General features: G+C 46.4%; 1 protein-coding gene across 1 annotated transcript in view; it reads left to right on the forward strand.

The window, feature by feature from the left end:
- The window catches only part of LOC144797699 (immunoglobulin kappa light chain-like), a 73,651-nt gene extending 67,355 nt beyond the window's left edge, over nucleotides 1–6,296 (forward strand). The window contains exon 5 of the mRNA XM_078668433.1: nucleotides 5,310–6,296. Within this exon, the coding sequence (XP_078524559.1) occupies nucleotides 5,310–5,509 (200 nt within the window). The 3' untranslated portion in view covers nucleotides 5,510–6,296. The remainder of the gene's footprint in view (nucleotides 1–5,309) is intronic.
- The last annotated feature ends 5,909 nt before the right edge of the window (nucleotides 6,297–12,205 follow it).

A 12,205-nucleotide genomic window follows, 5' to 3' on the forward strand; every position in this document is an offset into this window, starting at 1 on the left:
CGGCTTGGGGAGCGGACGAACCTCCAAGCAGGATCACCTGATTTTTAGGTGGCTGAGGGAGGGCTGCAAGTGGTGACCAGCTGTATTGCTCGAGAATACATTTTCGTATTGGTTCTGTTAAAGGGGTTTTCTGATTTGGTCCATCTGCTGTAGTCACAGGAGTAAAGATCACCAAATAAACAGCCCCTAACAATGTATGGTTCACATGTCTTCTCACAGTCTTATTTTATGTGGGTTGTAGCAGTCATGACTGATAATGTATAGAGATAACCCCTTTGCAGTCTTGAAGTCTTGACTCATGTGTGTCCCCTCTATCCTAATTCATAAGATAAACCGTTTGTAGTCTTAAAGTGTTGACTCACACGTTTTCTTTCATTCCTGAGTCATACAGACAAACCATTTAACCACAACAAGATCTCGGCCATATATGAAAACTTTGAACACCAACTTTCGATCGCAGACAGCATCAACCACCTCACACCCACGAGCACAAACCCCGAACACCTTCACAACTAATGGAAATTCCTCACCGCACAAGACACTATCTCCATCATGAACTCTGTGCACTCTGGAGCACCCATGGACCCATGCCCCCACTGCATCTTCAACCTCGGAAGCAAGACAATCGGCAACAAGCTCAGGAGGGTTCTGAGCACCTCCATCACCACAGCCTCCTTCCCTGAGGACTGAGAACACACAGAAGCGAGACCCCTCTTGAAAAGACCATCCTCCGACACAGCCCAAATGAAGAACTACAAGACCATCTCTCTCCTCCCCTATCCAGCAAAGGTCCTTGAGAAAGCGATCAACCAGCAACCCACCTAACACCTAGAAGACCACAACCTCCTGGACCCCTCCTAATCCATATTTCGAGCTAACCACAGCATCAGGATATCCCTGATCACAGACACAGACAACAACAGAGCTCTCTGGACAGCGGGGCAACAGCAGCCCTCATCCTTCTGGACCTATCCTCTACATTTTAAACCTTCTTCCACCATGTCCTGCTCAACAAACTCCATCAGATCTGGATTCAAGGAAACGCCCTCAAATGGATCACCTTGTATCTTACCGACAGAACCCAAAGGATCCGCCTCCCACCATTCACCCCAGAGCCCACGGAGATCATCTGCAGAGTCTCCCAAGGATCGACCCTCAGCCTGACCCTCTTCAACACTTAGATGACCTCCCTGGCTGCCAACTTCAGATCACAGGGACTGAACATCATCTCCTACGCAGACGACACACAGCTCATCCTCTCACTGTCCGAAGATCCCTCCACCACAAAAGCTAACTTCCACAGATGCAAGATGAATGTCACTGACTGGATGAAGGACAAGCGTCTCAAACTCAAAACTGAAAATACAGAAGTCCCCACCTTTAGAAACAACCCTTTGCCATGGACTGCCGCATGGTGTCCCGCGGAGCTCGGCACCCCCCCACCCCAACAGACCATGCCCACGACCTCTGCATCAGCTTAGATGGCAAGCTATCCATGGAGAAGCAAAAGAACGCAGTTTCATCTGCCTGCTTCCACACTCTTCGGATGCTCCGTAAGATCTTCAGGTGGCTCGCGGCAGACTCCAGAAGGACAGTCATGCAGGCCCTCATCACCAGCATACTAGACTATGGAAACACGCTCCTACGTAGGAGTCACTGCGCATCTCCTGAAGAGACTCCAGACTATACAAAACTCAGCGGTAAGACTCATACTCAACCTCCCCAGAAGGACCCACTGGCTTCCGATTCAGAAGAGATTCCAGGTCAAGATGCTGACCCACACCTACAACGGTCCCCAACATTGAGAAATTTCAACACAAGGATAAAATATAGACAGAGTCAATCTATATTTTTAGAAAGGCATGTCCAGCCGGACAGTGGTCTTTCAGAGATTTTACTCAGAATTCATGTATTCAAATCACATAGAGATACCTTCCAACGGTCAACCAGTGTGGACCACAAGCCTGTGTCCAGTACTAACAGAGCAGGTACATCACGGTTGCACACTAGGTCTTGACCTTATGTATATTCATGCACCGATCACCACAGTTCACTTGATTTAAATGACTGGTATTGCGCCGTTCACTGGTCACACTCAAGACACTGTTTCCTTACAATGTTCTTTATCATACAAACGCTGTCTTTGTACTGAATGTAAATATTTCCTCTTCCCCCCTTTTAGGCATTTAGAGGCTTAATTACCCTAAGGCTTTTCATTGTATCTGTCCTGATGATGTACCCTGAGATTTAATAGGGGTCCGAAACGCCGTCGACTTTAAATGCACTGAAACCGAATTGTGATTACTACTGAATGTCAAGTGCATGACTGTAATACTCTGTACAATTGTATTGTTGATAGAGTAACGTGTTTTCGCCTTACAAAGCCCTTCTTTGCTGTCTACATCAACCCTTTGTACCTGCTCTGTTAGTACTGGACACAGGCTTGTGGTCCACACTGGTTGACTGTTGGAAGGTATCTCTATGTGATTTGAATACATGAATTCTGAGTAAAATCTCTGAAAGACCACTGTCCGGCTGGACATGCCTTTCTAAAAATATAGATTGACTCTGTCTATATTTTATCCTTGTGTTGAAATTTCTCAATGTTGGGGACCGTTGTTGTTGTGAAAAAAGTATGCTCCCCATGGTCCCTGCTGACTTATTTTGGGGTCCCTTGTTGTCGTTAAAAGACCCACACCTACAAGGCCTTGCACAATGAAGGACCAGCATACATCAACAAAATCTTGACCCTCCACCAGCAGACTAGACACTTTTGATCAGCTTCCATCTCTCTCGCAAACTCCTCACAGATCCATCGGACCAACAGCAGAGGGCGCTCCTTCTCGCACCAGGCCACCCTCACATTGCATAAGATATAGGTAAGTCACGCCTATGGCAGACTTTTAGCCCTAAGGCAGGGTGTACTATATCCTATGTGAGGGCCTATCAGCACAAGCAGATAGGTTCCTACAACATCCAGCCCCTTCTGGTCGTTGTAACTGAACAGGGAAGCCATAACAAGTACACAGGCTGGATACTTCTCAACACGAGTTTCCTAGCTCCGTGATGGCTTTACTGATTTCTAAGGTGTTTGCTACCAAATATCTTGTCTTAATAGATCCCCGCTGAAGCCAGTATTGGATTTATTAATAAATTCACTCAATAGATAGACCCTGCTAGAGGGTCTCATGAAACCTACCAAACACTGGTGTTGCCCCTGTCAGCCTGTCATTACCAGACATGTTTCTGGACCCCGGGTAGAGAGCAAGAGCTCTCCGGATCCAGATACAATACCTGCTCTCGGTGGAGGTGGTCACACCTCCCCCTGCAGGATTTGCCTAGTAAGAAGCAGGAATCTCAAAGGCCATGCCGCCTTTGAACCCTGACCCCAGCCCACTGCTGTTTTTAGCAGAGTGCGACCCCCACAGTCCTCCTCCACTTATGGCGGGAGGACTAGCAGGAAAATTAGATAAAGTTGGTGGTGGTTCTACCTTCATCCTGTTCCACCCCTCAGGTGGTGAAGGAAAGGTAGACCCCACTTTTCACTATCCGCTATCTTGAGGATGGGGATATTAGCTTATTAAGAATTACAGTATGTACACTCCACACGTGGGGTGAGCATACAGAGGGTGTCGGCACTCTATAGGTAGGCAGCCCATTGGCTACTACCTGGCCTCCCCTAAAAACGCTCCTAAATTCAATATTTAGGTTTCTCCCCAAGAACCAGACTTGAGATTCGACAGACACAAGAAGACGATGGAAGAAGACCGTTGCAGTTCAAGAACTGAGACCCGATGCAGAAGAAACTGGCACAAAACCCCGCTGCTGCTAAGGACTCGACCCTTGCAACCTGCTGTCACTCCTGATACCTGCGAGGCCGCCGAGAAACCCCAGAGCCCTCCAGTCTTCTGCAAGTTGCCAAGATCCACCAATTGGGCTAGAGGCTCTAGTCTCCGGGGTCCGCCGGTGAAGAAACCACTGTGGTTGAGGACCGGCACATTACGTGTTGACGCAACTCACTACTGAAAGAAAGGTTGCAGCATCCCAGGCCTGTTGGCTCACCAGTCTGGTGGAACCGACTCCTGCATGCCTCCATCAACTCGAGGAATCCTCTCAGCTCAACGACCGAGGCTGGAAACAGCTGCGTTCCTGAGAGCCTGTACCCTTTTCTCAGTGGTGTCGACAGCACAAATCAGCAATGTTGGCACAATCTCCTCCCCTGTGACGGTTTACCCTGCATCACACCTGTGGCCTAACCACTGCCAGTGATCTCGGAAAAAAGCCCCTACTACCTCCGGTACTCCTTATCCAGGTATAAATTGTCTGCCTGCTGTACCCAAGCCCTGGACCCCCAAAGATCTTCCTCCCACTGGTGAAGATGACCTCTGACCTTCCACTGGACCGTGGTCAACCAAAACTCCTTGACTGAATCCTCCTATCAGCGACAGTAACTGAGTCACTAGTACTCTGTTATTCAAATCCACCATCCTCCAGTGACCGTGACCACCGGGTTGACCGTGTTCCGAATCCATTCACTCCCACTGACCTGCTGCTGGACCACGATGGTAACGGTTTTGGTGGCCTAGTGAACTCCATTACAACTATCCGCATCCATTGCTTTCCCTGCCGACCGCGATGGTAACTATTTGACGGTATCGACCACCAAGAACCTAGAAACCGAAAGTGCTGCATGCTTTGAACTACACTGCTTTATTTTTATAACCACAAGCAAACTAAGTGTTTATTCAAGTATTACAACTATACAATGTATATTTTTGATTTCAAGTCTTGCTTCTCACAACATATATAAAGAATCTTGTTATGTTTATACAAAATTGGCCTCTGTTTTATTCTTGAGTGTGTGTCTCATTTATGGCCTCTGTGAGTACAACAAATGCTTAACACTGCCCTCTGATAAGCCTAACTCTCGGCCACACTATCACAAATACAGAGTTAATATTATCTACCTGTTGCCTCTCTCCTCCTCTGGGGATTTCTCGTACTCTCTACATTAGGTTCTTCATTTTAGTACTCTGTACAGAGAGGCGGTATCTTACAATTTGTAAGTCTTGACTCGTGTGTTCTCTTAGTCCTGATAAACCTTTTGTAGTCCTAAAGTCTTGACTCCTGAGAATCAAACAAAAACAAGACAGCAGAAACCACACCTAATCTGCTATCCCCAATTTACAAACAAACACACATTTGTAGTCCTAAAGTCTTGACTTGTGTGTGTTATGTCAGTCCTAAACCATACAGATAAACCCTTTGTAGTCCTAAAGTCAGACTCATGTGTGTTCTCTTTCTTCCAGTTGACCTGTATGGAGTTCTCGGTGAGGCTTTCTATGTCTATCTGAGTGCACTCTTCCTCAGTTCCGTGTACGGACTCACCGTGGCCTTCTGCTTCCTTAAACGACGGCTTGAGGATCTCAAGAAGTCCTCTGCATCTACCAGCCATCGGCGACCATCACAGCGTGTTGACGGGAGATGGGTAGTACAGAGGCGCAAGTAATGAGACATCATCAACGAACCGAAGGCACTCGAGTCACAAATATTGAAGGATCGACACAGAATCGCATTCTTAGTGTGCTGTGTCTGCATGGTGTACCTCAATCAAAGCAAACACAAGGAGATGATGGACAGAGCGCTGAAACTTTTTAGACACTCACCAGTCCCAGATCTGGGTTTAATCTATTGTTCTTTTGCTCACTTTGCCACCCCAGTTCAGACATGGCCATATGCAAATCAGTCTGATCCTGTGCCTCATGGGAACAGTCCAGCCCGAACTGCCAAGCCATGCCTTCCCTGGACCGGATTCAAGCTTTCTAGGATGTGTTTTGGGCTTTCAGCCCTCATCAGCCAGGCTAGGGGTTAAGACTGATATGGATTGGTCTGAACTGGCGAAGTGAACTAAAGAACGATGATGGGGGTGACTGGGGGTGAGTGTCTCAAAAGTTTGAGTGCTCCGTCCATCATTTCCTTGGGCTTGCTTTGTCCCTCAGTCAATGCCTTCCTTTACAGTTTCTTTCTGCTTCTCAAATATTTGAATTTGAATTTTAATAAGGCTAAATATTGTATGTTTAACCTTGTATGTTTATGTAACTCGGCCACAGCGGACTATCCTGAACAGATGAGAATGACATTTCCAAGAGGGGAAGTGACATCATAGTTTGGTGTTGAGAAGTCTATATATATCGGTAGTCTTTTCATGTCATAGGTACCCTTCTGGAGAGAATGTTTTGCCTCCCACGATCCACTTACTCTTGTCTTTTATAATAAACTCTGTAATCAGGTTGCAATCTTAACATGTCATAAATGTCTCAGTACAATGAGTTATATCCGTGCGTGACAGCGGAGGCAGCTTCTTGCATTCATTCATTCATCCATGCTGGTCCTTCTCGACCTATCAGCGGCTTTCATTTGAATCAACAAAGGAGAACTGCCCCCGTCTTCTCCATCCTCATGAGTTGCTCAGGGAAGGGTGCTGATCTAGTTCTCATCTTTCCCACAAGCCAGGACCAGTGGGATGGATCAGTCCCAGGTCCACGGGGGTTCCTCAAAGGTCAGCCCCAAAGCAGTTCCTCCGGAGATCAAGCATACCCGGAGGCCTGCTTGGTGGCTTATTGACCGGTACAAGGTCCCATCCATTGGTATGGAGATGACACTCAGATCTGTCTGAGCGTGTGCTCAATCAACCAATCAGTAGATTTGTAAAGCGCTTCTTGTCACCCGTGAGGGTATCTAGGCGCTCAAATACTGAAATATGGCACTGAAAGGGCCACCTTCATTCCAGTGAGAGCTGGAGGTCCTCTTACTGCCTGGAGCTCAATCCTGCCAAATCCAAGGGACTTCAGATCTCCCACTCACACCTCTCAGAAGTCTATCGTTGGTGTCACCCCTTGTGGCATTTGACATAGTTCAACGTACGTCTCAGGTCCTCAGGAGCGGGAAGTGAACCCGGGTCAGCGGACCCTCCTTCCTTCTGATGTTTCACTCCTTCGGTCCCTCTGTAAAGTTCCTCCAGAATAAGCCAAGTCCTTTCTGTCTCTCCATGTCCCTCCCGCCACCCAGTGTGTGTCGCCCTCCTAAGGCTGATCTTCAGAGAAGGATCCACCCTCACTCATTGAAGTTGATTGATGACCATCATGGACACGGAGGGGCAGATTTATGAGTTCTGGCGCATCTCTGCAAATCAGCAGGGATGCGCCAGAACTGATGCGTCATGCAATTCCCTCCTTGCGGCACCACAGATGCGCCGCATTTACAATGCGGCGCACCATGGTGCAAGGAAGGGCAGATGCGTGACGCATCTTGTGGTGTACGGGCGGCGCATTGCTCGAGTAGCGTCGCAAGTGCGACGCAACTCCTGCAATATACAGAGGCCACCCATATATAACGTGGTGCGTCACTCCTTACGCCTGCTTCAAGCAGGCGTAAGAATTTGACCGAGCAGCGTCGTAAAACTGACTCAGTAAAATCTTGTAGATTTCACTGCGTCAGTTTTACGGGGCTTTCCTACGAGGGAACGCCCACCCTGCGACAGAACGCCCACATGAAACCTGACGCAGGTTTCCTGTGGCGCAGGGCTTTACAACGTGACGCATCTGCCTAGATGCGTCACGTTGTAAATAGGTCGCAGGGATGCGCCACGTTTCCGCACCGTTGCGTGACGCAACGGCGGCGTAAACGCGGCGCAAGTCTGACATAAATCTGCCCCGGAGGGTTTGCAGCAGCTGCACCCGGCTCGCCACGTCTAATGCCCGGCGCTGCCCAGGCTGCTCCTGGACTCAGGAGTCAATATGGCAGGAGCATACCTTAAATGAGGTGCTGAGACCTCCATGTTGTACCTTCAACTCCTTCCCCTCCTCATGAGTAAATAGGAGGCTTCTAAAGGCTAATGATGTCAATGTCAAATGAGGCCAACGCTCTGATGTCATCAGAGTTCAAAGGTTGTGTGACATCACTTCTGCTGCCCATCAGTCTTAGCATCCAACCTATATAACTGTTAACAATGAATGACATTAAATGGTTCTCTTCAAAAGTATCAAGACTGCACATTTTCATGAAATATTCAGCACTCAATTGCATCTTCAGAAAAAAAAATCGAAATTCTGCTTTTAAGTCAACATTTGCAATTAGGTAATTTCTGAAGAACACCTGGAATTTCAGATATGTAGTGCAAATTTTCAGAAATACACCCAATATTTGTTTTAAAAATATACATTTTACCTAGATTTTCCATGCCAGCTCTGGGGTTGAAAAAAATGACATCTCAAAAAGTAGATATTTTTTTAAAATAGAATAAAACCTATGCACACCCTCTTGTGTACGGATGTTATACTTGTATTTGACCAGACACCTGTAGCCTCCAAAGAAGACTGCGGTGTTGCTCAGTTATGCTTTAAAACATGTTTTAAAGATCAATAGAACAAAGTCAAACATTTTAGTTTTCAGAGGAAAGAAAAGAGAACTGAAAGGTAACTGGACCTGGGCAATGGAAAGTAGGAAGTAGCAAAGAAATATTCCTAGTTAGGTAGAAACTTCTCCACTAATTAGAAGGGTAAATTGCACTTTATTCATTTGAGTACCAAAGCACTTGCACGTGCAAGCTGTCTGCAGTTTTTTTTATAATTTCATTGGGTGAAAACATTTTGATGATTTAATTTAAAATATAAAATTAAATTTCCCGCCAAATTAATTAGTGCCCTAGAGCAGTGGTTCCCAAACTTTGGACTCCTGAGGACCCCCATTGAGTCACCACTGGAAGCCGGGGACCCCCAAGCGATTTGTATGAGTTACATTTCAAATATTAAAACAGTAATTCGAAAAAAATACACACGTGTGCACACAAAACAAATACTCAAAATACTTAGGGGCAGATTTACAATAAGTGACGCATCCATGCATATCAGCAGGGATGCGCCACTTATTGTGCGCCATGCCTCCGCCACCATTGATGCGCCGCATTTACAATGCTGCGCCTCATGGGGCAAAAAAGCACAGATGCATGACGCATCTGTGCCGTAAAGGTGGCGCATTGCTGGAGTTGCGTCGCAAGCGCGGCACAGCTCCAGCAATGCTCTGGGGGGCCGAATCTTGTTAATGCTGCGTCAATCCTTACGCCTGCTTCAAGCAGGCGCAGGGTTTTGACGCAGCATGGGCCCCAAAGTGACTGAGTGAAATCTTGTAGATTTCACTCAGCCACTTTTAGGAGGCGTTCCTGCGCCGGAACGCCTCCTTCTGGCGCAGGGCTTTACAACGTGGCGCATCTCCCAGATGCGTCACGTTGTACATAACCTGCACCATGGCGCATCATTTGCGTCGCCGCTGCATCACGAAAGTGACGCAACGGCGGCGTAAGAGAGGCGCAAGGGGCTTGTAAATCTGCCCCTAAGGATTTTGGGGCCAGATGTACGACCATTTCATTTAGCGCCTTGCAATTGGCGACACATTGCTAGTGGCAAATTGCGAGTCGCTAAATGAAATGTACAACAGTGTGTTTAACACTGTTTCGGATTCCCAATGGGGTCGCAAATTGCGAGGTCCATTAATACTAATGAGCCTCTCGCAATTTGCGAGCCCCTTGGGAATGCCAGCCCTCCCAGCGATGGTGTATACAATTGTGCTCTCGCTACTACAAAAAAGTTATCACAAACAGTACATTGACTGAAGAGTATTTAAGGAGACAGAAGCAGATTCTTTGGTGTGTTCTTGATACAGCAAGAAGATGGTTTATTCTCTCCAGACTCAAGAAATGTTATGCAAAGCCGACACGTGTTTCGTCGTGTACAGTTGAGTCAACACGACTCTTCAGGGCTTGGAGATTGGTATGTTCGTGGTACTTGGCATTAGGTCTGGGCTAATATCCATGTATTGGACGTTACTTGTCGGAGAGAGACACAATTCAAATGTGACTACACAGAAACGGTCTGTCCCTTTAGGATAGTCACATAGAACGTACTTATGAAATGGCAATCTGCCGTTTAGAATGTCAGAAATCTTCGTGTTTGTCCACTCTGACTCCTGGTGTATCAGGAGGTAGCCGGGAGGGGATCCGTCTTGTGTTGGGCTTGCTAGAGACGAGTGCGTCTCTAAAGAGGCGGTGCGCTAAGTTATGGTATCCCTCCTCCTATGGTTCCCGGTCGCCGTCTCTCTGTCCGTACAGAGTAACGTCCAATACATGGATATTAGCCCAGACCTAATGCCAAGTACCACGAACATACCAATCTCCAAGCCCTGAAGAGTCGTGTTGACTCAACTGTACACGACGAAACACGTGTCGGCTTTGCATAACATTTCTTGAGTCTGGAGAGAATAAACCATCTTCTTGCTGTATCAAGAACACACCAAAGAATCTGCTTCTGTCTCCTTAAATACTCTTCAGTCAATGTACTGTTTGTGATAACTTTTTTGTAGTAGCGAGAGCACAATTGTATATATTTGTTTAGTCCCTTGACTTTTTAGACGGTTAAGGGTGTTTTTCCGCCTGCTCTTCACGCACTACATTGCAACCTGTCAGTTCACACTCTGTAACGTATAACCGAGGTAGTGCGCCTGAGAGATCTGAATTTCTAAAAACCCCACTGAAGTGTTTCTCCCAGCGATGGTGGCCTGCTGGGCTCTGCAGGCCACCATGTCTGGGACTGCTTTTAAATAAAGCAGTTTAAAAAAAAAATGCAGCCCATTTACCATGCATTTAAAAAAAAAAAAAGAAAATGAAACGTTTTCGTTTTATTTTCTAAGGGCAGACAGAGGTCCCTGGGACCACTGCCTGCCCTTAAAAAATAATTTTGCATGCATTTGCAAAGGGGAAGGGGTCCCCTGGGGACCCCTTCCCATTTGCAAATGCATTACCATCTACTTGAAGTAAGTGGTAATTGCGAGTGTTTTGCGACCGCAAAACATTTGTACATGGTTTTAAGACTCGCTATTTGGAAGGGAATGCCCCTTCCAAATAGCAAGTTGCAAAACCTATTTAGCGAGTCGCAAACAAATTGTGAGTCGCGAAATAGGCAATGTACATGGCCCAATACGTTTTTGCATGTGAAAGCGGGACCCCCTGGGAATGTGTCACGGACCCCTGGGGGTCCGCGGACCACAGTTTGGGAAACACTGCCCTAGAGCATACTCCTATTGCCTCTTGGTCATTTTTAAATGTTTCTGAAGGAAAGCTTTTAAAAAACAACACTGCAAATAAAACTCGTTTTTTCTTGTAGAATTACCTAGACTGGAACTTGAAAAGAGTTATGTAAATTTGTGAAATGCGATAACTCAACATGTTCAGATGTTTCCTTTGTCCTTTCGAATGTCTCATGGTGTCTGGCCGTTCACCATGCCCCTTTGTATAGGGAGTGTGCCTTTAAATGATGTAATGGTGAGATGGAGTACATACTCTTCAAAAACCTCCCCTCTGTGTCTCTGTCAGAAGGGGTCAACGGTCTGTCTCATGAGCTGCCCTTGTGTCCAGCATTAAGAGAGAAGGTAGATCTGAATCTGTAATCCCTACAGAGATAACGCGCACACACCAAGCTGTGAAGGACCTACTTAGAAATCCTCCAAATGAACACTCGTGTTTTAAAGTATATGCATTTTTAAAATATTTGTAGCCATGCTTTAAGAGAAAAAGAGATTATGTGTACAATTGTGTCATTTTAATTGTGAATTGTCTTTTCTCTTTTATCAATTGTCATGGTGATGGTTTTATTCTATTTTCTAGATGAGGTTTGTAGTCCTCAAATAACGTCAAAAGGCAGTTTTTAAAATGAACTTTGGGCCTCATTTATGAAAAGTGACGCATCGCTGCGTGAAAACAGCGATGCGTCACTTTTCACTACGCACTCCTTGCGACACCAATGATGCGTCATATTTACAATATAACGCATCATGGCGCAAGGAGTTACAGATACGTCAGTATTTCTGACGTATCTGTATGGCGCAAAAGTGACGCATTGCTGGAGTGTGTCACAAAAGTGACGCAACTACAGCAATGTATCCTTTCACATGGGGCAAGCCCCATGTGAAAGGGCCTGCGTCAGTCTTACGCCTGCTGTGAGGCAGGCGTAAAAAATTGACACATTTATGTCCTAGAAGTGGCGCAGTGAAATCACATATATTTCACTGCGTCAACTTCTATGACCCTTTCTTATGTCAGAACGCCCCCCCCTGCATACATTATACCTGGCGCAGGTATAATGTGGCGCAGGGGTTT

This window comes from Lissotriton helveticus, chromosome 12 (genome assembly GCF_964261635.1).
Source record: "Lissotriton helveticus chromosome 12, aLisHel1.1, whole genome shotgun sequence".
Lineage (NCBI taxonomy): Eukaryota > Metazoa > Chordata > Amphibia > Caudata > Salamandridae > Lissotriton > Lissotriton helveticus.